The 27,465-nt window shown below is 43.0% G+C and overlaps 1 protein-coding gene across 2 annotated transcripts; it reads left to right on the top strand.

The window, feature by feature from the left end:
* On the top strand, window positions 1-26,098 carry LOC124292412. Of its 2 annotated transcripts, none has more exons than XM_046729492.1 (16): window positions 1-520; window positions 9,513-9,604; window positions 9,733-10,051; window positions 10,498-10,547; window positions 11,558-11,896; window positions 14,060-14,401; window positions 15,002-15,046; window positions 15,287-15,415; window positions 15,813-15,837; window positions 16,393-16,424; window positions 16,950-17,009; window positions 18,019-18,084; window positions 18,952-19,017; window positions 21,125-21,190; window positions 24,153-24,215; window positions 24,708-26,098. In XM_046729492.1, the coding sequence occupies exons 2-16, from the start codon at window positions 9,532-9,534 to the stop codon at window positions 24,755-24,757; spliced, it is 1,725 nt and encodes a 574-aa protein (XP_046585448.1). In that variant the 5' UTR covers window positions 1-520; window positions 9,513-9,531; the 3' UTR covers window positions 24,758-26,098. The 2 variants fall into 2 exon arrangements, with proteins under 2 accessions (XP_046585448.1, XP_046585447.1); XM_046729491.1 differs by having other exon boundaries at window positions 9,454-9,604.
* The last annotated feature ends 1,367 nt before the right edge of the window (window positions 26,099-27,465 follow it).

The raw sequence follows: 27,465 nt of genomic DNA, 5'->3' as shown, positions 1-27,465 counted from the left end.
ATGCAAGGTGTTTCGTCAGCTTTGTGATTACATCAGACGTGATCAACAGGGACAACTCTCCGTGAATGGGTAAATACTTCACAAGCTCGTCAGAATTCCAGGTGTGAAGCCAGACTCACGCATGCACGCACACACACACGTAGGCACTCACCAACGTTTACTCAGACACTCGCCCAGCCAAACCGGACTCACCCACTCGTTCACTTCCTCCAAAGCTTGATATCACGCCGGATGTTACATTTTAACTCCATTTATGTCAAAATAACTTGTGCGGTCAATTTCAAATATATTCTGTCATTTTTGTCGGTGTCATCGTCAAGTCGACACATCACACCGACACTTGATTCAAGCTAGTGGATAGTTGCTTAGAGAGGCAACAGTATACGTGACACCGAGGGCCTGGGAACAAACCAGGAGGTAGATCATGTGGACCTGACACTGCAAGCAATGTTATCACCACATCCACACAGTCGCCAAACAGACGGAGGAGCACATGTTCTAGGTCGTCTATATTATTCTGGTAAGTCATAAAACCTTTTGAGCATTTCTCACTCTACTCACTGCATATTATGGATAATATTCATTCACACGTTATGGCTACACCACGGTACTCCGTCGGGTCGGGCTCTTCAGGCATCACTAAAACAGCATGCCCACACACACCACACACCTCAACCCACCCTCCGTCCCTTCCCCTTTATGTGCATATTTCATTAGTTTAAGTGTACTATTCTTTCCCTAATTACCTGCATAGGAACTACTGCTACCAGTATGTTCGTATAATGTGGTTTGTGTCCCTTTTTAGGCAACTATGTACACACACCAACCAACAGGTTAACTGGGCCGTGTCGTGTTGGTAATTATTGAAAACCTTGGGGTATAAAATAACACAGGGGGTGTTATAATGAGCGTTATTCGTATCAGGATGTATTATCCCTGTGTTCAGCTAAATATATGATTTTATCATCCAAACTGTGTTCCACATTGGATATTGCTTGTGTGAGATAAAACGATATTTCAAGGGAGATATCGCTTTTTATTACCTACGAGGGCGAAAATATCGGGGTTCATATTCATACGATGACCCAGGGCAAAATATCACTTTGTCATGGTGACGTGACGTCATGAACAATGCTATAATGTCACTTTTCTTCTGTGATGTAGCGTCCTATATGCGGCGACGGCGGGTAGCCTGCCTATGTTTGAAAGTAGATTTGGGTTTATTTTCCTCAATTTGACGACTTTGGTAGTAAACAGAATGTCATTTTCGTGCCCATATCATACGTAATCTATGTTTACGACCTTGGTGCCTAACTATGGTATATACCTCGCTCTCACTCGGGGAATACCAACATTTAGGCACTCGTGTCGTAAACATAGTATGACATGAGCACTCATATAATATCCTCTATGACAATAGGTTTTGTATACCGCCCTGACAATGCTATGACGTCGTGAACTTGATGACGTCACAATGCTATGACATCGCTGCATTGCAAGTCTAATGGCAGCAACGTGTTCAGAGAAAACTAATGAAGAGTGGTTTTTTTTATGATAAATAGAATCTCCACCAGTTGTTATACAGAACTTGATGCCGAAATCCTTGATTCAATAATAACCGAAATTGTCGATGCCAGAGGAAATCTTAAAAGCGGAAAATCACCTGGTTCGGACAAGGTTTTAGTGGAGATGTTAAAAGCTTCCAAAGACATTAGCCATTTTTGCATAAATGTTTTAACTTGTTTTTAAGACTGGATATTTTCCAAGAACCTGGGCGCAGTCTATCATAGTACCTCTACATAAGAAGGGTGACATCAATAACCCTGACAATTACAGAGGCATATTTCTGACGAGTAGTATTGGTAAATTGTTTACATCTATCCTCAACAACATGTGGGCTAATATTAGAGATAAAATTCCTGAAACGCAAGCTGGCTTCAGGAAAGGTTATTCCACATCTGACCATATTTTTTACATTGTATGCAATTGTGCAAAAGTACTTAATAATGCAAATATGCAACGTGAACGTGCCGTTGGCATGTTGCAAGCGGGAAGATCAGTTATTGACGTCGCAAGAGCAATGGGATGCAGCCGTCGTACTGTGTATGACTTGCGAGGTCGTCTACAACAAACTGGCACTACTTCTGATCGCCCATGGTCGGGTCGTCCACGTGTGACGTCACGAGCAGAAGACCGTCAAATCGTCCGACGTCACCTACGTTACAGATTTCTGCCGCCTACACGAACCAGGGCTGAGATGTTTAGAGGTCGACTGTCCTCACAGACCATTCGAAATCGGTTGCGGGCTGCCAATCTCCATTCTCGACGTCCATATCGTGGGCCAATATTGACGCCATTTCATCAACGTCAACGTCTGCTGTGGGCCCAACGTCACCTCCGATGGACCCAGAGAGACTGGAATGGAGTCGTCCTTAGCGATGAATCCAGGTTTACCCTCAGATTCGCGGACGGCAGGCATAGAGTCTGGAGACGACGTCGTGAACGGTATGCCCAATGTTGTGTACAGGAAGTCGACAGATTCGGGGGCTGGAAGTTGCATGGTGTGGGGTGCTTTCTGTGGGAACAACCGTTCCCGACTTCTGGTCATCCGTGAAAACCTCACAGCTGCTGCTTACCGCGACCAGGTGCTCACCCCTGAACTCGTTCCTTTCATGGCGGCTCATGGCCCAGGTCTACAGTTCCAGCATGATAATGCTCGGCTGCATACCGCGATGTTGACACGAAATTTCCTTCAAAATGCTGGAATCAACGTCATGGATTGGCCATCGAGGTCCCCTGACCTTAATCCAATAGAGCACGTTTGGGATGCACTTGGGAGAAGGCTTCGTGGTCTTAGGAACCAACCTCAGAATTTGCAGGAACTTGGCGCTGCCTTGCAAGAGCAATGGCGCAGAATCCCAAACCACGTGTTCACGAGCATCAGACAGTCAATGAGGAGACGGTGTTTGGCAGTGGTGAATGTGCGGGGCGGCCATACACGATATTGAACTGAGAAATTTCGCATTTTTATTCTTGTGACTTGACATTCTGCATACCCATGTTTTGGAACGGCGGTGTAGCCTAATGGAACTGATTATGGCACTGTCAGTGTATCGAGTATATCACACAGATCTCAGCAATGAAATAATAACCATCTTAATTTAACCATCTTACCATCTCTTGCTCTTTTATAGTGCCCCGAAGAAAGAATGTTAAGTTTCTTTTTTGACTCAGTATATATCCTGATATTTTGGAGATTTTAATGCTACTGTTTGCTGACGAAGTGATATTAGTATGGGACTCAGTGGTAGGTTTACAGAATAATTAAACATTCTGGAGAACTACTCGAAAGAATGAAAATTAGATGTTAGTCTTGATAAGTAAAATAGTGTTGTATTGAGAAGGGGTGGACAAATCGCTAATGGCCAAAAATGGTCTTATAACGGCATTTCAATGCATCAATGCAAATAGTTTCTGAATACAAATATCTTGGAATACTTTTTAATTATTCATTGAATATGGGTAAAACTGCTGTTGCCTTATCAGCAAAAGCAAAAAAAAGCTCTGGTGTATTTACTTTCATCACTCTATCCATTAGCGCCAATAACACCAAAGATGCTTTTTAAACTTTTCGATGCACAGATAGAACCAATGCTTTTGCATGGGGCAGAGATATGGGGTTTCCAGACTTTGGAACCGATTGACAAAATCCATCTATTGGCATGTAAGAAGTTCCTTAATGTTAACATTACAACACCAAACTATATGGTATATGGAGAATGTGGAAGATACCCACTTTATATAAACTCCCACCTTCGCTGCATAAAATACTGGTTGAAAATACTTACAATGCATGAACAGCGTCTACCAAAACAGTCTTCTAACTTACTGCTTAATTTAGATAATATTGTAACATGGGCATCAAATATAAGATATCTGTTATTTCGTATGGATTTGGATATGTGTGGACTTTCGGAGGTGTCGGTAACGAGTTGTTGTTTATGAATGAATTTCGTCAAAGAGCCGTTGATATGTTTCGCAAGAATTGGATGAATACTCTTAATTTAAGTTCTAGATTTGATGTTTATAGGTCCTTTAAAACACTGATCGAACCTGAGACATATCTATCAAACATTACAAGCAAGAAACTTAGAAATACAGTTTTAACCTTTAGACTTAGCTTGACAGATATGATGATCAATACTGGCCGTAACAAGTCACTCGCCAAACATTTCAGATTTTGCCCTGTCTGTATGGCGGATATCGAAGACGATTATAATCTGTTATTTATATGTGACGCTTATGCCGGTTAAGAAAGGAGTACATTCCACAAAAATATCTGGGTCACCCTACAAGGGAAACACTTATAAGAATTCTATCATCAAAAGACGAAAGTGTCCATGTAAAATTAGCCCTGTTTTTAACACATTCGGTGTCGTTAAGGAAGAGTCTAATTTCTCCTGTCAACTAATTTAACAATGTTATTATGCTTTCCACTGTTTGCAATGTCCATACCTTGCCTGTCATTACAATACTATGTATACGGGCCAGAGTCGTTATGTACAATAAACCATCATGATCTTGAAATAAAAATATCAACATTCGTTGATGAAAGTAAAAATATCCCCGGCAAGCATCGGATATTTGTAACTTTATCACCTTTATATAACTGATATCAGAAGGCAATCGGGTGAGGTTCTCTATTTATTACACACGTGTTCTGAATATCTTTATGAGATCATTTTGGACATTTGAAACAGTTGCTTAGTAACCAGTTGAAGGTTATCCAACGAATGTTGTGTAACCAAACTAAGTTATTCAACGATAGTGACGTCATAATGTCGAATTTTCTGTTTCCACTTCGATATTTTAAATTAACATTTTAACTCTATTCAAGCAGTTTTTTTTGCGAAAACTGTCACAAACAAAACATTAGGTTTGTGGACAATTCAAATTTAATTTCGGGATTAGTATTATATTTTAATTGAATATTTTTAATTCATCTGTAAAGTAGTCGTGATAGAGTTATCTCCCTTTCATTTTGTTTGCGTTCGGTTTTGTCTGCTTGATTTGTCATCATGGATCAGACTGTTTTCCCGTCCTGTGTGTAACAGATAGATCACACGTCGTCATATGAGCGAAATATTCTCAAGCATGACGTTAAACCCAATTTCACCTCACCTCACCTCATCTCACCTCACCTCACCTCACCTCACCTCACAGATAGATCACCAAACTCGTATTTCAACTCAATATTGTTTTTGTTCGGTTTTGGGGGGTATTTTTTGGCAACGGACGATCTCATAAGATTGTTGCCCATTGAATTCTTACTTCTATACAGTATCGTGACTACAGGTTGACACCAGTACTTCCACCATTCGTACAGCTACATGGTCCTGGACTGACATTTTAACACGACATACTGAAGTTCTGACTCGCATCTTCTCGTGTAACGCCGGTGTCATTCTGACGCTCATTTACTCACGCTACGTCGATACTGATGTCACTCTGACGCGCATCTACTCACGCTACGTCGATACTGATGTCATTCTGACGCGCATCTACTCACGCTACGTCGATACTGATGTCATTCTGACGCGCATCTACTCACGCTACGTCGATACTGATGTCACTCTGACGCGCATCTACTCACGCTACGTCGATACTGATGTCATTCTGACGCGCATCTACTCACGCTACGTCGATACTGATGACATTCTGACGCGCATCTACTCACGCTACGTGGATACTGATGTCACTCTGACGCGCATCTACTCACGCTACGCCGGTGTTAATGTTACTCTAACGCGCATCTACTCACGTTACGCCGGTGTTAATGTCATTCTGACGCGCATCTGCTTACGTTACACCGATGTTGATGTCATGCTGACGCGCATCTGCTTACGTTACACCGATGTTAATGTCACTCTGACGCGCATCTACTCATGTTACGCCGGTGTTAATGTCATTCTGACGCGCATCTACTCACGTTACGCCGGTGTTGATGTCATTCTGACGCGCATCTACTCACGTTACGCCGGTGTTGATGTCATTCTGACGCGCATCTACTCATGTTACGCCGGTGTTAATGTCATTCTGACGCGCATCTACTCACGTTACGCCGGTGTTAATGTCACTCTGACGCGCATCTACTCACGTTACGCCGGTGTTGATGTCATTCTGACGCGCATCTACTCATGTTACGCCGGTGTTAATGTCATTCTGACGCGCATCTACTCACGTTACGCCGGTGTTACTGTCATTCTGACGTGCATCTACTCATGTTACGCCGGTGTTAATGTCATTCTGACGCACATCTACTCACGTTACGCCGATGTTGATGTCATTCTGACGCGCATCTGCTTACGTTACGCCGGTGTTAATGTCACTCTGACGCGCATCTACTCACGCTACGCCGATGCTGATATCATTCTGACGCGCATCTACTCATGTTACGCCGGTGTTAATGTCATTCTGACGCGCATCTACTCATGTTACGCCGGTGTTAATGTCTTTCTGACGCGCATCTACTCACGTTACGCCGGTGTTAATGTCATTCTGACGCGCATCTACTCACGTTACGCCGGTGTTAATGTCATTCTGACGCGCATCTACTCACGTTACGTCGATGTTGATGCCATTCTGACGCGCATCTACTCACGTTACGCCGGTGTTGATGCCATTCTGACGCGCATCTACTCACGTTACGCCGGTGTTAATGTCATTCTGACGCGCATCTACTCATGTTACGCCGATGCTGATGTCATTCTGACGCGCATCTACTCATGTTACGCCGGTGTTGATGCCATTCTGACGCGCATCTACTCATGTTACGCCGGTGTTAATGTCATTCTGACGCGCATCTACTCACGTTACGCCGGTGTTGATGTCATTCTGACGCGCATCTACTCATGTTACGCCGATGCTGATGTCATTCTGACGCGCATCTACTCATGTTACGCCGGTGTTAATGTCATTCTGACGCGCGTGTACTCATGTTACGCCGGTGTTAATGTCATTCTGACGCGCATCTACTCACGTTACGCCGATGTTGATGTCATTCTGAAGCACATCTACTCACGTTACGCCGATGTTGATGCCATTCTGACGCGCATCTACTCACGTTACGCCGGTGTTGATGCCATTCTGACGCGCATCTACTCACGTTACGCCGGTGTTAATGTCACTCTGACGCGCATCTACTCACGTTACGCCGATGTTGATGCCATTCTGACGCGCATCTACTCACGTTACGCCGGTGTTGATGCCATTCTGACGCGCATCTACTCATTTTACGCCGATGTTAATGTCATTCTGACGCGCTTCTACTCATTTTACGTCGATACTGATGTCACTCTGACTCGCATCTACTCACGCTACGTGGATACTGATGTCACTCTGACGCGCATCTACTCACGCTACGCCGGTGTTAATGTTACTCTAACGCGCATCTACTCACGTTACGCCGGTGTTAATGTCATTCTGACGCGCATCTGCTTACGTTACACCGATGTTGATGTCATGCTGACGCGCATCTGCTTACGTTACACCGATGTTAATGTCACTCTGACGCGCATCTACTCATGTTACGCCGGTGTTAATGTCATTCTGACGCGCATCTACTCACGTTACGCCGGTGTTGATGTCATTCTGACGCGCATCTACTCACGTTACGCCGGTGTTGATGTCATTCTGACGTTCATCTACTCATGTTACGCCGGTGTTAATGTCATTCTGACGCGCATCTACTCACGTTACGCCGGTGTTAATGTCATTCTGACGTGCATCTACTCATGTTACGCCGGTGTTAATGTCATTCTGACGCACATCTACTCACGTTACGCCGATGTTGATGTCATTCTGACGCGCATCTGCTTACGTTACGCCGGTGTTAATGTCACTCTGACGCGCATCTACTCACGGTACGCCGATGCTGATATCATTCTGACGCGCATCTACTCATGTTACGCCGGTGTTAATGTCATTCTGACGCGCATCTACTCATGTTACGCCGGTGTTAATGTCTTTCTGACGCGCATCTACTCACGTTACGCCGGTGTTAATGTCATTCTGACGCGCATCTACTCACGTTACGCCGATGTTGATGTCATTCTGACGCACATCTACTCACGTTACGCCGATGTTGATGCCATTCTGACGCGCATCTACTCACGTTACGCCGGTGTTGATGCCATTCTGACGCGCATCTACTCACGTTACGCCGGTGTTAATGTCATTCTGACGCGCATCTACTCATGTTACGCCGATGCTGATGTCATTCTGACGCGCATCTACTCATGTTACGCCGGTGTTAATGTCATTCTGACGCGCGTGTACTCATGTTACGCCGGTGTTGATGTCATTCTGACGCGCATCTACTCACGTTACGCCGATGTTGATGTCATTCTGACGCACATCTACTCACGCTACGCCGATGTTGATGCCATTCTGACGCGCATCTACTCACGTTACGCCAGTGTTGATGCCATTCTGACGCGCATCTACTCACGTTACGCCGGTGTTAATGTCACTCTGACGCGCATCTACTCACGTTACGCCGATGTTGATGCCATTCTGACGCGCATCTACTCACGTTACGCCGGTGTTGATGCCATTCTGACGCGCATCTACTCGTGTTACGCCGGTGTTAATGTCACTCTGACGCGCATCTACTCACGTTACGTCGATACAGATATCTATATAACATATTTACCAGTGTAAAACGTTTTTTTTAATTTGTTCATTATACTGTTTGCACAAATATATTAGTGATCTGACTTTCATAGACAGACATGGCGCGTGGTTGTTTGCTAACTGAAATGGTCCACTGTAACAATATCTACTTTTGACGCCACACGTAAAATTATGCCCCATTCAAACAAAGGCATATCTATTGAACTTTATGTGTAAAGTATACAACTCCTACATTACGATTACATTGCTGAAGTATCTTATATAGCAGTGTATAAACTTGCCAAATAGGGGTTTCAGGAGGGACACGATCAAAACCAAACCTCTCGGGCCTTAAATGTCAGATATTTTCAATCTGGAAACTGGAATTTTATGCATGTGTGTCTTTCCTTTTGTGAAATACGCAAGGATCTGTTTCAATGGCAGTTTAGAATTTGATGAATGATAAGAGAGGTGTGATACGTTATGGATAACAACTTCTTTATTGCATTATGATGTCATGTTTCGGTATAGATTCTTACACCGTTGTCAAGCAAGAGTAAAGTTATACAGCACAGAACCGACTTCTATACAAATGTATTAAGTGAGACAACATGAGGGAATTATCAAAGGGATTTACACCAAAAACATCAATGGATGATGGTAAAACTGCAGCAACAATAGGAGGAAGCCAACTGTGGAAGAGGCAGAACATAATATACATAGCAGATGGGATATATTAGCACTGATGGCTGTAGTGCTATGTTCTGTTGTTTTTATCAGTTCATTGTCGTCGGATGGGATGAGGTATCCTTGGTCTCTGTTGATTGACTGTGTTTCAGGTTGAGCACCCATCATTCCATGATGTGGGATTCAGCACGTGGGCTGATTGCTGCAACAGTCTGGGTCCTCCTCGTGTGGCAGTCGTCATGTCGTAAGTTCCCTTAAAAATACAAAACTCATTAACGATTGCATTAGGTTTACCAGTTTATTATGTGTCACACCTTCTTTCAGAAGCTAGCACTGAGTTAAAACTTATAACGTATGTTTCGTGTTTTATAGATCATCCTAAACTGAAAGGAAGAATGACGGCTACGAACACTTTCAGGTTACGATGTACAAAAACAGGCGGTTGGGGCATCACAGGACTGTTTTCAGTCTACTGGTACCGAAATGACACCCTTGTATTCGAAACATACAAACGGATCAGATCATATGTACACATCCTGGACAATAGCTTTGAAAAATCCGTTCATCTGAATATGGCTTGGAGGACCCACACTGTGACCGTTTCTCATGTGCACGAAGGCATGTCTATATGGAGGTGCAACAACAACAAGGACACAGCCACTTGGAGCAAACCAATTAAACTGTCAAGTAAGTGCAATAATAGTACTAATTATCATATTCATAATTATACAATGCATCGTCCCACTCAGTGTATCTGACCTGCTCAGTGTCCTTGTCGATAGATCAGTGTACTCGTGACTGCCATTTTCAGCTCCAAGGAAGCCCAAACTTCATATGTCTTGCTAGAATGTTTCCTGCCACATTACCATACCGAACTACCGGGTAACCATGCGATGCTAGGTGAATTGTCTGTACAAAATGAAGACCCATGGCATTAACTGACTGTGTGTCCCACATTCGTGCTGTCTATTTTGATGGCATGAGATAATTTTGCTCTTGGACAGTAAAGAAACAATCGCGGTATGTCTTAAGATATCAGTTGAATGACATATTTGGCAAATTTTGCTCAAGATGTCAGTTGCCATACAAGAAGGGACTTTTCTGAAGAATGACGTTGTTTCTTTTTTCTTCAGGTAGTACAGCAGGTGTTACACCTTTCACTCCTATTACGCAAACCCCTTTTGAAGGTGAGAACACAACATATCACTTGGGAAGATTCATTATTTTAGGAATACCAATCCCCAATCCAATTGATTGATCTTCTTTTATTCATTTTTAGTTGATAACTTGTGAGTGATGTTAGATGAGGTGAGGTGAAGTGAAATTGGGTTTAACATCGTGCTTGAGAATATTTCGCTCATATGACGACGTGCATGCGTGTGTATGTGTATGTATGTATGGTTTTATAGTGCTAGCCCACTGAGATACCATGCCGCATGAATACCCAACTCAGACACATTATACTGACTCCGAGCCGACCAGTCATTGTTGTACCCATTAATGCCGAGCGCCATATTTTAACGTATTTTGGTATGACGAGGCTGGGGATCGAACCCGCAACCTTCCGCTCTCCGGGCGGACGCTCTAACCATCACACCACAGAGGCGGTCAGTGATGTTAGATCTCACAACATAAACTATAGTGGCTCTGGGCCAGCACTCAAACAATACTTGTGCAGGTGCTTTTAATTCCATTTTAAATCGATTTTTTTTCATTTTCCTTCGAAAACAGATAAATGTATTTTTGTCGCCACATATCTGAGGTCTGAGGTTTGGGTCTAGCAGTTCCAAATTCTTCCAAAATTCTTTGGTCTTCACTAAGCCAGTGTATTGGTGTACACCATACATTTTCCAAACTGTTGCAGGAATGAGTGCTGCATAAAAGACATATGCAAATTTGAAAAGAGATATTCTAAATACATAAAACATTCTCTGTATATTTATATACGAAGATTTGAAAGGAATCCTAAGTATGCAATGCCCTGCTTGCCTGTGCATGTGTTTATGACACGTGTTCTTCATGTAGTCAGGGAATATAATAAGATTTGCTTTTAGCACAGGTTTCTTAAGATTCTATTTTTTCGCTTTCATCTAGTTCATATTTCCCTTTCTGTGATGAGAGACCATTGTTAATTATTTCACTATAGGACTTTGTGATTCGATCATTTTGTCGAAAACATGTTCATTGAATCTTTCAGGAAATGTTACGCTAAATGTCTATCCAGACAAGATCTTCGATGATGGCAATCTTACTGTAAGCTGCACAGTGGAGACTGGAGGACAGTTCAACATTTCCAATATGGTTTGGCTTCAAAACTCTGAAGAAATCTTCGTGACCTTCAGTAACGGAAGTCATCTCGTCTTGGACAACTCCACCAAGCCTGCTGTGATGGATGTGACACAGAGCTACAACCAGCACAACGTAACCATGGTAGCCAGTCTCTATGACGCTATGAATGGCACTGAATGGACATGCGGAATCCCAGTGTTTTCGACAATGAGTAACACTGTGTTCATACAGGTCTTGGAACCAACAGGTAAGATTAGGCTTGGGAGGCTTGGGAAGTGTGTATATAAAGCATAGTTGTCCAGCCGGCTCTTAGAAACATGCACTGGGATTGGACGAGGCTCATATATCCACGAAGCGACCTTGTTGTTCAGAATATTAGTGATCCAAGTATTTTTCTTTTGTTAAAGATGGGCACAAAATCTTATGCTGTATAATTTACGAGAACGGATCATTATATTTGAAGGCAATGTCGCGCATACGCATATTCGATCTTATTCCAGGGAATGTCAGCCTTGATGTTTACCTAGAGGAGATACAGAACGGCACAAGGTATTCTTTATCGTGCACTGTGGAGACGGAGGACCCTGTACGTGCGTCACCTATGACATGGCGTCAGAACTGCGAAGAATACATTGTGACCTTCGGTAACGGAAGTTATGACATTGTCGGCAATTCGACCTCTACTGTTATTGGTGAGATCAAAGCGAGTAACAGTCAACACAATCTAACTCTTTTGGCTATCAACGATGATTCGAAGTCTACGACATGGACTTGTGGAATTGAAAAGTGGCAATGGTACAGCAACAACGTATCAATAACGGTGCGGAAACACTTTTCGACAAGTGAGTATCGTAATTTAATATGCGTGCGTGCGTGTGTGCATGCGTGTATAACTCTTGCATTGGTCCGGAACAAAAGGCCAAATTGTGCCAGCTTTGAAGGTGAGAACACAACACATCACTTGGGAAGATTCACTTTTTAGGAATACCAATCCCCACTCCAACTGGTTGATCTTCTTTTATTTATGTGTATTCTGTTCATCGTCAATGTTTCGTTAAAACGGGTTATTAAATTAACAACAAAAATCGTTAATGCTAAACTTTGCAACAAAGACACACTACCTGATTTTATCATGTTTCATTTTCAGTTGATAACTTAGGCGAGTGATGTTAGATCTCACAACATGAACTATAGTGGCTCTTGGCCAGTACTCAAATAATACTTCTGTAGGTGCTTTTATATACATTTTAAATCAATTTTTGTGGTTTTACTTCGAAAACAGATTAATGTACATTTGCCGCAAAAAAATTTACATTTCCAATAGTGTTCAGATCTTGCAGTTCCAAATTCTTCCAAATTTCTTTCAAACGTCTTCACTAAACCAGTGTATTGGTGTACACCATGCTTTTCCCAAACTGTTGCAGGAATGGGTTCTGCTTAAAATGACATATGCAAATTTAGACAGAGATATTTGAATACATAAAACACACTCTGTATATGTATTGCCACTCAGATTATATACGGGGATTTGAAAGGAATTCTAAGAATGCAATGCCCTACTTCTTTCATTGTACCACCTGTTCCCGTGTTTGTTCAGGTGAACGCTTCACTTGCCTCTGCATGTGTTTATGACACGTGTTCTTCATGTAGTCAGGGAATATAATAAGATTTGCTTTTAGCACAGATTTCTTAAGATTCTGTTTTTTCGCTTTCATCTAGTTCATATTTCCCTTTCTGTGATGAGAGATCATTGTTAATTATTTCACTATAGGACATTGTGATTCGATCATTTTCTCCAAAACATGATCATTGAATCTTTCAGGAAATGTTACGCTAAATGTCTATCCTTACAAGATCTTCGATGATAACAACTTTATTGTAAGCTGCACAGTGGAGACTGGAGGACAACAAAATATTTCCAGTATGGTTTGGCTTCACAACTCTGAAGAAATCTTCGTGACCTCCAGTAACGGAAGTTATCTCGTCTTGGACAACTCCACCAAGCCTGCTGTGATGGATGTAACACAGAGCTACAACCAGCACAACGTAACCATGGTAGCCAGTCTCTATGCCGCTGAATGGCACTGAATGGACATGCGGAATCCCAGTGTTTTCGACAATGAGTAACACTGTGTTCATACAGGTCTTGGAACCAACAGGTAAGATTAGGCTTGGGAGGCTTGGGAAGTGATATACACATCATAGTTGTTCAGCCGGCTCTTCAAAACATGCACTGGGATTGGATGAGTCTCATATTCCTCGCAGCGTCCTTGTTGTTCAGAATATTTGTGATCCCAGTATGTTCTCTTGTTAAAGATGAGCACCAATTCTTACTTTGCATAATTACGGGAACGGATCATTATATTTGAAGGCAATGTCACACATACACATATTCTATCTTTTTTTTCAGGGAATGTCAGCTTGGATGTGTACCCAGGGGAGGTACAGAAGGGTACAGGCTATTCTTTATCTTGCACAGTGAAGACGGAGGACCCTGTACGTGCGTCACCTATGACATGGCGTCAGAACTGCGAAGAATACATTGTGACCTTCGGTAACGGAAGTTATGACATTGTCGGCAATTCGACCTCTACTGTTATTGGTGAGATCAAAGCGAGTAACAGTCAACACAATCTAACTCTTTTGGCTATCAACGATGATTCGAAGTCTACGACATGGACTTGTGGAATTGAAAAGTGGCAATGGTACAGCAACAACGTATCAATAACGGTGCGGAAACACTTTTCGACAAGTGAGTATCGTAATTTAATATGCGTGCGTGCGTGTGTGCATGCGTGTATAACTCTTGTACTGGTCCGGAACAAAAGGCCAAATTGTGCCAGCTTAGTTCAATACCAAGCTTGCCAATCTTATTCCCCATTTCCTTGTTCCCCTTTTCCAAAGGGACTAAGACGCAACAACGTGTACCATCATTTAACGTTGACTGATAGGACTGGTCTCAGCAGGAGACTGAGTACTAACACTCTGCCCACCAGACCATCTTGTTAAAATGCCTATGTGCCGATGTTAGAAGTCATGTCTTATATAATGTTACAAGAACACATTCAAATGATTCTTATCAATGAGTGTGATAACTGGAGGGATGACAATGGGTTGAATTGTTGAAGGTGATGACAATGGGTTGAATTGTTGAAGGTGATGACAATGGGTTGAATTGTTGAAGGTGATGACATTGGATTGAATTGTTGAATCCTGAGCTAGTGTAGTCGACAAAGGTAACATCACTACATATATGAAGGAGCACAACATAACGCTCGCCACTAACTATTTACACGTAAACCATCACATGCTACGAACGCTTCATTTCTATTTTACACACTCACATTCACAGCCCCGGGTGTGACAGGTTCACCACCGACGTCAGACAGCAACAAGGGTAAGCAAATACTCATACCATGCACACTTGAAGGTGTTATAATGTGTTGTGTCTACTGGACGATGATTACATCAATTAGAAAGATTGGTACAGTCCGTTGTCTTAACGCGGTTTGACCATACCTCATTTGTGGTCAGAATCGAGGACAGTTTGTTTTTGTTTATATTATAAAAACTTTCCGCTGTGATATTCTGAGTAAACAGATGAAAATGCTTGAACTACTGACCTTTCACTTTCCAGGACATCAGTCTGTAGAAGACAGAACACAGCTGTACACCATCCTTGGGTGCACCGTCGGCGCAGTTGCTCTGACTGTCGTCATCTTTGTCATCGTCATCAGAAATCGAAAGAAGGCAGGTGAAATTAAAGGTGTGTTTCCTATTTTCTTCCTATCAATGAGTGAATGTAGAGCAAATGAGGACAGCATTGAATGCTAAACCACATCAATGAATGTTTCGGCATTGTCGACAAGCTGCTGCTACACACAATATATTTTATGATACAGCGTGACGATCAGGACAATGTGTGGTCTGGTATTCTCACTCACTCGTGTACTCACGCACGAACGCACGCACGCACTGACTTCGAACTCCGAACTCCCATATCAAACACATAACCGTCGGCTAAGCATTTATTGTTTATTTCATACTAAGAGCCTTCAAGTATTGATGTAGGCTTTCTTTTCACAAACGCTTTGCTGTCTTCGTTTAATAATATTATGTATCAAATATCATTTTGACTTATACAAACATTTATTTTGATTCAGAACAAAGGGGACCAGGACACGAGAGGTAAGTAAATGTCACTGAATGATTAATTTAGGGAAAATATGTTTTCAAGTAATCGCAGTATTAGATCAAGGCCATTGTGAAATTATTACAAAAAACATACATAAATTAAAAGTGAAATCAGAGTGAACAGAAAGAGCCGCGACCGCTTCAAAATGAAGATCCGGGTTAGAATTGATCATCAGATGCTTGTGGTAAGAGGCGACTAACGGGATCGGGAAAGCAGGCTCGCCCACATGGTTAACTCAATGACATACATGCATATGTCATCGTATCCCAGTTGTGTAGATCGATGCCCATGTTGTTGATCACTGGATTGTCTGGTCCAGACTCGTTTACTTACAGACCGCCGCATAAAGCTGGAATATTGCTGAGTTCAGTTAATAACTAAACTCACACACTCACTCAATAAAAAAAGCCTCAACTAAAATAACCATGAATCTTTGTTGTTTTTTTTAGGTTGTTTTTATTTTATAAAACAAAAATAACTATGTTCTACGTGAATTTATTTAACTTTTTAAAATATATTTGTTATGATTGATTCTTTTGTATCCTCAGTGCACCGTGCGTTGAAGATGCAGATGTTTTAGGTAAGATAGTACTGTTAACGCAAGTAGAACCAGGATTTCTTTAACAGCAAATATACGGACTTCGTTGGGGTACGTTTCGTAGTTAGTTCGGCTAGTTCTCTATGCTTTGTTGTAAATGGCGACATACTTGTATTGGCTTGTCACCGTTCCTTGACGGAGTGGACCGTTGCTCATATCTGTCAGTGTTTTGTCTTAGTGAAATAGTTCCCATGTACCGGATATACTGCTGTGTAATATTACAAATACGATTACAACGACAAAAGATACATTGTTTTCCTGACACCATTACCCAGTCCTAACTCCATATATTTCATAGCCATCCGCAGCGTACTTGAAACCTATCTAATATATCCATATAGATATTTCAAATAACTAATAACAAATATTTTTACATACAGTGTGATGTGTAATCACTGTTAATCGTTGTACATTAACTGAAACTATCCTCAACGCTTTCAGACAAAACGAACCTGAATAGTTTGTAAGGTAAATATTGAATATCTGTTTGTTTTATGTATGTTTCAGAAATGAAGGATAATGTTATATATGAATCCAGCCCAAATGACAAACAAGATGATGAAAAAGGTAAAATACCAAATGTGCGTACAAAGATAATTTGGGTGATCATGGAAACAGTGTCTAAAGGCAACCAGCTGAATTTCCGCCTTGCTTGGTGAGAGGCTTGCTTGTTGATACAAACAGGGATGTGCAATGTGTTGTGTGTTTGGATTGTATGTGTGGGAACATTTTATGAAGTGGCACGAGTGAGTGAGTGAGTTGGGCGGGCTGGTGTTTGGGTGAGTGAGTGATTGAGGGAGGGAGACGGGAAGAGGGAGTGAGTGAGTGATCGGGCTGGTTGTTGGATGGTTAGGTGAGTGAGTGATTGAGGGAGGGAGGGAGGGAGGGAGGAGCGGGGAGGGAGGGAGCGAGGAGGGATTTGGGAGGGAGTGGGTGATTGAGGGAGGGAGCGAGTGAGTGAGTGGTCGGGCTGGTGGTTGGGTGTTTTGGTGAGTGTGTGAGTGATTGAGTGAGTGAGGGAGGGAGGGAGCGAATGAGGGAGGGAATGGGGGAGGGAGCGAGTGATTGAGTGTTTGAGTGAGGGAGTGAGTGGGTGAGTGAGTGAGGGAGTGGTAAGAATGACGGTTTGGGACATGGACTGTCAACATCGCACACATGTGCGTGTGAGTGAATGAGTGGTTGGGTGTTTAGCTGAGTGAGTGAGTGATCGGGGTGGTATTTGGGTGAGTGAGTGAGTGGTCGGGGTGGAGGTTTGGTGTTTGGGTGAGTGTGTGAGTGATTGAGGGAGGGAGGGAATGGGGGAGCGAGGAGGGAGTGGGGAGGGGGAGTGATTGAGCGATTAACGGAGGGGAAGGAGGAAGCGGGGAGGGAGGGAGAGTGGGGAAGTGATTGAGGGAGGGAGGGAGGGAGGGAGTGGGGGAGGGAGCGAGTAATTTAGGGAGGGAGGGAGTGGGTGAGTGAGGGAGTGGTAAGGATGACGGTTTGGGACATGGACTGTCAACATCTCACCCATGTGTCCAGGCTCCTCTAGGCTATCCTACTGCCCCTAGTAATGTCATTCCTACGGATGTTTCAGTGATGGCGGACACCGTGCTGTATGAGTCCAGCCCGGCTGACGGCCAGGATGTAGACAGGGACAAAGGTGCGTCAAGAATTTCACTTATTTTATGAAGTGTCACGAGTGAGTGAGTGAGTTGGGCAGGCTGGTGGTTGGGTGGTTAGGTGAGTGTGTGAGTGATTGAGTGAGGGGGGGGGGGAGTGAGTGAGTTGGGGAGGGAGCGAGTGATTGAGTGATTGACTGAGGGAGGGAGTGACTGAGTGAGGGAGTGGTAAGAATGACTGTTTGGGACATGGGCTATCAACATCGCACCCATGTGCGTGTGTGTGAGTGCGTGGGCGGGCTGGTGATTGGGTGTTTGGGTGAGTGAGTGAGTGAGTGAGCGGGGTGGTGTTTGGGTAAGTGAGTGAGTGAGTGAGTGGTCGGGCTGGTGGTTGGGTGTTTGGGTGAGTGTGTGAGTGATTGAGTGAGGGAGGGAGTGGGGGAGAGAGGGAGTGGAGAGAGAAGGAGCAAGGAAGTGAGTGATTGAGGGAGCGGAAGGGAGTGGGGAGAGTGGGGGGAGGGAGGGAGTGATTGAGGAGAGGGGATGGAGCAAGGGAGTGAGTGAGTGGTCGGGCTGGTGGTTGGGTGTTTGGGTGAGTGGGGAGTATTTGAGTGAGTGAGTGAGGGTGTGGGGAGCTAGGGAGGTAGCGTGGGGGTGGAGGGAGGGAGGGGGAGCGAGTAAGTGAGTGGTCGGGCTGGTGGTTGGGTGTTTGGGTGAGTGTGTGAGTGATTGAGGGAGGGAGGGAGCGGGTGAGGGATCGAGCGAGTGATTGAGTGAGGGAGTGGGGGAGTGAGGGAGTGGTAAGAATGACGGTTTGGGACATGGTCCGTCAACATCTCACCCATGTGTCCAGGCTCCTGTAGGCTATCCTACTGCCCCTAGTAATGTCATTCCTACGGATGTTTCAGTGATGGCGGACAACGTGCTGTATGAGTCCAGCCCGGCTGACGGCCAAGATGTAGACAGGGACAAAGGTGCGTTAAGAATTTCACTTATACGTCATTACAATCAGCCTCAACTGTTGGCAGAGGTGTTGGACTAAGTGTCCAACTGCCTATACACGTCAGTCTCTGCATGTCTGTTTATCGGGTCCCTGTCACCAGGTTCATTGAATGAGATTGCATCCCGACCAGCGATAGCCCTAGTTCATTTGTCCATTGCACAGTGTTTACGTGTGTGTTTGTGTGTGAGTGCTTCTGTGTGAGCGTTGTGTGTGAGTGTTTGTGTGAGCGTGTGTAAAGTGTCTGTGTGTGAGCGTGTGTAAAGTCTTTGTGGACAGAAGGACTCGCCCGAACACCTCCAGTTCATGGACATTCTAAAACGTTCGAGCGAACGCGCATTTGAAACTGACATTTTTGCTGCTGCATCCCGTGCAGATTAGCACGTGGTTGCTTCATTTTCGGTTCTTGACTTATATGAGAGCAGTCACACTTTGGTGACCGTCTCCTTGTGTATCTTTCTGATATAAATGAATGAATTTTGAAGTAACTTTTGAATATTATGTCTAATTTGTAGACATTATTTGAGAAACTTGAAATTTGATAGTTATTGAAGAATTCATTGAAGGCATTAGAGATCACACATTTGGTGTCTCCTTTGTGTAGTGTCGTATTTGGACACGCCGTTGTAGAGTTCATATTTGTGAACACGCCATTGAACAGTGTCATATTTGGACACACTCTTATAGTGTCAATATTTGGAGACACATATTGTGTCATAATTGGACACATCAATATTTCTGTAAATATATTTGTACATATTGGGGACTATAAACTCTTGGGAATAAAACTGTAAAAAACTACAGAAAAGTGCTCTGTTGTCCTTTGACTACGTAATTTACCAGCTTCCACTGCGTTCCACTTTGTGTGTGAGTGTTTGTGTATGAGCGTGTGTAAAGTGTTTATGTGTGAGTGATTGTGTGTGTCAGAATTTGCGTGTGTCAGTGTTTATTTCTGTCAATGATTGAGTGAGTGTTTGAATGTCAGTGTTTGTGTATTTGAGTGTTTATGTGTGTGAGTGTTTGTGTGTGAGTGTTTGTTTGTATGAGTGTTTGTGTGTGTCAGTGTTTATGTGTTTAAGTTATTGTTTTTGTGTGTGTGAGTGTATGTCAGTGAGTGAATATCTATGTGTTTTATGTGTGTTTCAGAAGTGAAGGATAATGTTATATATGAATCCAGCCCAAATGACAAACAAGCTGATGAAAAAGTTAAACCACCAAATGTGCGTACAAAGACAATTTGATTAGTCACGGAAACAGTGTCTAAAGGCAACCAGCTGAATTTCCGCCTTGCTGGGTGAGAGGCTTGTTGATACAAACAGGGATGTGCAATGTGTTGTGTGTTTGGATTGTATGTGTGGGAACATTTTATGAAGTGTCACGAGTGAGTGAGTGAGTTGGGCGGGCTGGTGTTTGGGTGAGTGAGGAAGGGGGGGAGGGAGACAGGGAGTGCGGGAGAGAGTGAGTGAGTGGTCGGCATGGTGGTTGGGTGGTTAGGTGAGTGTCTGAGTGATTGAGCGAGGGAGGGAGGGAGTGAGTGAGAGAGGGAGTGGGGGAGTGGTAAGAATGACTGTTTGGGACATGGGTTGTCAACATTGCACCCATGTGCGTGTGTGGGAGTGCGTGGGCGGGCTGGTGATTGGGTGTTTGGGTGAGTGAGTGAGTGGTTGGGGTGGTGTTTGGGTAAGTGAGTGAGTGAGTGAGTGGTCGGGCTGGTGGTTGGGTGTTTAGGTGAGTGTGTGAGTGATTGAGTGAGGGAGGGAGTGGGGAGCGAGGGAGGTAGCTGGGAAGGAGTGGGGGAGGGAGGGAGGGAGCAGGGGCGGGAGGAAGGGAGCGAGTAAGTGAGTGGTTGGGTGTTTGGGTGATTGTCCGGGTGACTGAGTGTGGGAGAGAGGGAGCGAGTGAGAGAGGGAGCAAGTGATTGAGTAATTGAGTGAGGGAGGGAGGGAGGGAGGGAGTGGGTGAGTGAGGAAGTGGTAAGAATGACGGTTTGGGACATGAGCTGTCAACATCTCACCCATGTGTCCAGGCTCCTCTAGGCTATCCTACTGCCCCTAGTAATGTCATTCCTACGGATGTTTCAGTGATGGCGGACAACGTGCTGTATGAGTCCAGCCCGGCTGACGGCCAAGATGTAGACAGGGACAAAGGTGCGTTAAGAATTTCACTTATACGTCATTACAATCAGCCTCAACTGTTTGCAGTGGTGTTGGACTAAGTGTCCAACTGTCTATACACGTCAGTCTCTGCATGTCTGTTTATCGGGTCCCTGTCACCAGGTTCACTGAATGAGATTGCATCCCGACCAGCGATAGCCCCAGCTCATTTGTCCATTGCGCAGTGTTTGCGTGTTGATGTGTGTGTTTGTGTGTGAGTGCTTCTGTGTGAGCGTTTGTGTGAGTGTTGTGTGAATGCTTATGTGTCATTTTTTGTGTGTAAGCGTGTGTAAATTGTCTGTTTGTGTTTGCGTGTGAGCGTGTGTAAAGTGTTTGTGTGTGAGTGTTTGTTTGTGTGCGTGTGTAAAGTTGTTTAGGTGTGAGTGATTGTGTGTGAGTGTATGTATTAGTGTCTGTGTATGAGTGTTTGTGTGTGTCAGAATTTGCCTGTGTTAGTGTTTATGTTTTCAGTTGTTGTGTGAGAGTATGTGTATGTCAGTGTTTGTGTGTCGGTGTGTGTGTGTGAGTGTTTATGTGTGTCAGTGTTTGTGTGTGTCAGTGCTTATGTGTCGGTTTTTGTGTGTGTTTGTGTGCGAGTGTATGTCAGTGTTTCTGTCTGTGAGTTATTGTGTGTGTCAGTTTTTGTGTGTACCAGTGTTTGAGTGTTTCAGTGTTTGTGTGTGGTCGTGTTTGAGTGTGTCAGTGTTTGTTGGGGAGTGTGTGTCTGTGTCAGTGTTTGAGTGTTTCAGTGTTTGTATGTGTTCGTGTTTGTGTGTGTCTGTTTGTGTGTGTCTGTTTGTGGATGAGTGTTTGTGTGTTTCAGTGTCTGTGTGTGTCAGTGTTTGAGTGTGTTATTGTATGAGTGTGTCAGTGTTTGAGTGGATCAGTGTTTGAGTGGATCAGTGTTTGATTGTGTCATTGTTTGAGTGTGTCAGTGTTTGAGTGTATCAGTGATTGAATGTATGAATGTTTCAGTGTATGGGTGTTTGAGTGTGTCATTGATTGATTGTGTCAGTGTTTAATTGTGTCGGTGTGTGTGTGTCAGGGTGTGTGTGTATGTGTGTGTCAGTGTTTGAGTGTATAAGACGTTGAGTGTCAGTGTTTGAGTGTGTCAGCATTCGAGTGTATCAGTGATTAATGTATGAATGTTTCACTGTTTGAGTGTGCCATTGATTGAGTGTGTCAGTGTTTCAGTGAGTCAGTGTGTGTGTATGTGTATTTGTTAGTGTCAGTGTGTGTGTCACTGTTTGTGTGTGTCAGTGTGTGTTCGTTACTGTCTGTGTGTCGGTGTTTGATTTGTCAGTGTTTGAGTGTCTCAGTGTTTGAGTGAGTCAGTGTTTGTGTGCGTTTGTGTTTGTATGTGTCTGTTATTGAGTGTCAGTATTTGGGTGTATCAGTGTTTAAGTGTGTCAGTGTTTGAGTGTGTCAGTGTTTGAGTGTGCCTGTATGTGAGTGTTTCAGTGCTTAAGTGTATCAGTGTTTAAGAAAGTCAGTAATTTCAGTGTGTCACGATCAGTGTTTGAGTGTGTAAGTATTTGAGTGTGTCAGACTTTGAGTGTCAGTGTTTGAGAATGTCAATGTTTCAGTGTGTGAGTATTTGAGTGTGTCAGACTTTGAGTGTCAGTGTTTGAGTGTGTCAGTGTTTGAGTGTGCCTGTGTTTGAGTGTTTGAGTGTGTGTGTGTTTGTCAGTTTCTGTGTGTGTCACTGTTTGTCAGGCAGTGCGTGTGTGTTACTGTTTGTGTGTCAGTGTGTGTTTGTTACTGTTTGTTTGTCAGTGTTTGTGTGTGTCAGTGTTTATGTTTGTCAGTTTTTGTGTTTGTTTGTGTGTGAGTGTATGACAGTGTTTCTGTCTGTGAGTTATTGTGTGTGTTATTGTCTGTGTGTGTCAGTGTTTATGAGTGAGTGTTTGTGTGTGTCAGTGTTTGAGTGTGTCAGTGTTTGTTGGGGAGTGTTTGTGTGTGTCAGTGTTTCAGTGTTTCAATGTTTGTGTGTGTTCGTGTTTGTGTGTGTCAGTGTTTCAGTGTTTCAATGTTTGTGTGTGTTCGTGTTTGTGTGTGTTCGTGTTTGTGTGTGTCAGTGTTTCAGTGTTTCAATGTTTGTGTGTGTTCGTGTTTGTGTGTCAGTATTTTTGTCTGATTGATTGTGTGTTTCAGTGTTTGTGTGTGTCATTGTTTGTCTGTTGGTGTTTGTCAGTTGTTTGGTAAGTGTTTTTCCAAGTGTTTGTCTGGTGAATATCTGGTTTTTGTTTGATTATTGCCTGGTCGGATTTTGTCGCATATTTGTAAGCCATTTGTAAAATCTTTGTCAGCTTTGTTTCTAAAGTTGTCAGATCTCCATACAGTGCTTGTCCGAACCACAACATACGGGGACAGAACATTTTGCAGAGCGGGTGCTATAAATTGGAAATGATTGCCTGAAAATGTCAGAAAATTAGAAAATAAGAAAATATCAAGAGTTTCCGATCTTGTCTCAAAACCATCCTCTTCAAACGAACATTCGACTACGCACACATGAGCAGGATTCTGGATATGTAACGCTGTACAAATGTCAGATTTGATTTGATTCGTCAGATGTTCGTATGGTGTTGTCAGATGTAGATAGGACGTTTGTCAGATGTCCGTTAGTTGTCCTTATGTTTTTTATCAAATGCTCAGTGGTTTTCGTCAAATGTTCATATGGTTCTTGTCAAATGCTCATATGGTGTTCGTCAGATGTTTATATGGTGTTCGTCAAATGCTCATATGGTGTAACCCGTGAAGATCCGGGTTAGAATGAATCTTTTGTACCCCATGCTTGTCGTAAGAGGCGACTAACGGGATCGGGTTGTCAGGCTCGCTGGCTTGGTAGACACATGTCATCGGTTCCCAATAGTGGCGTAAAACTATACCCACTCTCCTGGTTGAAGTCTACCACGGAGGCATTTCCCACCTAATGACGCACGTGCAACTGTTTCAGTGATGAAGGAGAACGACTTGTACGAATCCACCCCGACTGACGTCCACCACGATGACAACAAAGGTGAGTCCAGAATTTTAATGAAACTGTTGGCAGTGGGCCTGGAATAGCTCTTGTCTTCGGTGACTATGTGGGCCAGGCTTTGATTGGGTTTGTCCGTACCCAAACAATGCAAGCGTGAGTGAGTGAGTGAGTGGGTGAGAAAGAGAGAGCGAGTATTCGTGGTAGTTGGGGAAGGTGGAGGAGGGGGAAACTGTTTCTAAATTAAAACAACCTTTGAAATGTTATTTCCGGATGCAAAGATGATCCTGGTTATTTGTGTGATTGTTAAATGTCTCCCACGAATTACGAAATGCACATTTAAAATGCATTTTAATGCAGCCAAGATTAGTAATTATTTGGTGGAACTCAAGGATCACAAGCACTGAATTATGCCAGATTGGCTGGGATTGCCTTGAATTGTCTTGTGTTTTGTTTTCCTTATACGGAATATAATATACGGACACAACAGCCGGATACAACAGCTTGTATTTCCCCTTGGTTCGTTTCTTGCAGGCAGTAGCGACGGAGACAACGGCAGCAACGTCGGCTCTGGAGCAACCTAAAGCGTGAAGTCGGTAAACAGTTGCAGCCCGAAATGCATCAGGTTGGGGTATATGTCGGTGCCTGAGTCTACCACAAATCAAATTCACTATTATCAAGTACTGGTTGGGGCTTGCTTTCAGTAACGGCAGGTCCGTATCTAGGATGGGATAATCAGGCAACATGCCTAGCTGCTCTCCTGGGTCTCGATCCACAAAGCGTTCCTAACGTTACGACCTGTGGTAACTCTATACCTTCAGTTTGTCATAAACTTACGAATGTCGTAGCACCTGACATTAGAACTTGAATGTTATGCTTCATTTCAACTCTAATCACCACGATATCCCAATAGAATATATTAGAAATGTGTCTAGCCAATACACCGCAAAAGTGGCAATGTGTATACATGCACTATTAAACAAGTAGGAGATATCCAATAAAAAGGGTTGTACAACTATTGATATTTAAATATATCTTTAATGAGATAAATAGTTTAACAGTGTAACAGGGAGATTTGTTTTAGACGTTGAATATCAGTGAAGCTCATCTCCAATTTGAAAGTACATTGACCGCGTTTTGTAACACAGTCGTTCTGCTGAAATGGTCTTGTGCACCAGTTGACGATCTTGGGAGACCAGATCGACATTATTCTGTCGATATAGTGACTGTAATCTGCTAATTACTGACAGTCAATGTGTTTTCTAGGTGCTGGTGACACAATGCCAACATGACAATTGCTCGTTGTCGTTCCCGACGTGACAGACGCCGGATGTCAAAAACAGTTAAATTGAGTTTAGATAAATTTCAGAACAACTTCCAGTTTATCGTTTATCACTAAAATGCATCACACCGACACAGTTCACTATAAATTTCGAGTTTTACTCCGACGATATTCAAGCGAACATCATGAGAAACGCTTGCATGTTCCAAAATGCTATCACCACCAGTGAGTTTACATTTCCGCCACTTTTAGCAATATTCCATCAATATCACGGCGGGGAGACCAGAAATGGGCCTCACACATTGTACCCATGTGGGTAATCGAACCGGGTCTTCGGCATGACGAGCGAACGCCTTAACCACTGGGCTACCCCACCGCCCCTTTTTACTAGTATATATAACATCCCTGACCCACAACAAGTAAATAGGAATCAGATGTTCCCCAATCTTCAGGGCGGAACGAGACATGCGAGACCTAGGATTGGGTGATGCTGTGTAAGAATGTAATGCTGTTGTAAATATTCATCCATCCAGTAATTAGAACTCACCACATTTTGCAATATTCAGAGCTGTCCTTTTCAGCAAGATGTCTTATGCTGAATGTATACACGGATCTGGTTAAGTAGGGGGCACTTGATGCGGAACTTAATGTGCTCAGCTTACAGTACACGGAACTGATTCAGCTTGTCAGAATCTGTGCTTTTAATACAGCTCTAGAGCTTTATATTAGACATATATGGGAAGACATTCAGTTTCGCGCAATCCACAATCACATCTCAGACGTTCCTGTAGGGCAACTAAAAATAGCCTGTTGCCAAGGTCACCACGTCCGAGCACACAAACGAGAATGACTCAAGCATGAGTACGTGTTGCATTTATAAACATTTGTCTTTTTTTCTTCGAGATTTGAGAATTGCTTTTACTTTCTGGACGGTGATGATGTTAACTGACGTTTTGATAAGCTTTGATATGCTTCTGGTAGTAAAAAGACATCAGTCTTCTATTAAATCTATCATTTGTGAAGAAACCTGGAAAGGAATAAAGGAAGACTTGTACTTCCATGTGTTCCCTTATTTGTTTCCTTGAGTATATATACATGGAGATATATTTTCATGATGATTATTTCTGCATTTAGAAAGCTCCATTTGTTTCTTTTCTTTATATCAAGTATTTTCATATGTGAACCTATTTTGTTTACTATATATCCCAGTATTGTTCTACTGGTATATTCATGTTTATACAGAGTCTATTTTCAAGTACTGTCACCTATGTTGTTTCGCTAATGCATTGTTTTTTTGTTTGTTTTAGCTTTTGCGAAGTTCTTTCATTGTGTTATCGACATTGGTATAAATTTAGAATAAAATTGATTTATTGAAAGGTCTATACATTATCTTTGGTAATGTCATCAAAGGCGATTGGTGAGTGAGTGAGTGAATAGTGGTAATGTCGATCCGTAATGTTCATGTTCATGTGATACGACTTTAAATATTCGTAATCAGGGGTACACACAGAATACCACCCTCTTTCCTTTTGGTGTCAAGTATATCATCACGCGTCGATCATCAAAAATCATTCTTCCAACAATGTCAGGTTGTAAACCGTAATCGTCTTAATATAGAACAAACTTTATGGAAAACAATATATGTTATGTCGTGAGTGCAAAGAGATGTACACAAACTGAGATGTTTATACAGCAGATTGGAGTTGGTGGGCTGGTTAGTTTGTTGTTTGACGCTGTACTCAGCTAACAGCTATATGCCAACGGTCTGTAAATAATCGAGTCTGGACCAGACAATCCAGTGATCAACATCAAGAGCATCATTCTACACAGTTGGGATTCGATGACATATGTCAAACAAGTCAGCAAGCCTGACCACCCGATCCACTTACGACAAGCATGGATTGTTGAAGACCAATTCTAACCCGGATCTTCACTGGTCAACCACAACGAAAGGAACGTATATATTTATTTAGTTCTCACGGCAGTTAAGCTGTTGCATTAATCGCAATA

Source organism: Haliotis rubra, unplaced genomic scaffold (assembly GCF_003918875.1).
Source record: "Haliotis rubra isolate DU_JTF1 unplaced genomic scaffold, ASM391887v1 Scf517, whole genome shotgun sequence".
Lineage (NCBI taxonomy): Eukaryota > Metazoa > Mollusca > Gastropoda > Lepetellida > Haliotidae > Haliotis > Haliotis rubra.
Note: the sequence above shows the minus strand (reverse complement) of the source record. Positions and strands in the feature narration are given on the sequence as shown.

What these genes read in the sequence shown, in the direction of transcription:
- LOC124292412 (XM_046729492.1), top strand. Translation starts at nt 9,532, where the DNA reads ATGATGTGGGATTCAGCACGTGGGCTGATTGCTGCAACAGTCTGGGTC. An exon ending in AGGGGACCAGGACACGAGAG is followed by an intron (nt 15,838 to 16,392) that starts GTAAGTAAATGT and finishes TTGTATCCTCAG; the next exon opens with TGCACCGTGCGTTGAAGATG. An exon ending in TGAAGATGCAGATGTTTTAG is followed by an intron (nt 16,425 to 16,949) that starts GTAAGATAGTAC and finishes TGTATGTTTCAG; the next exon opens with AAATGAAGGATAATGTTATA.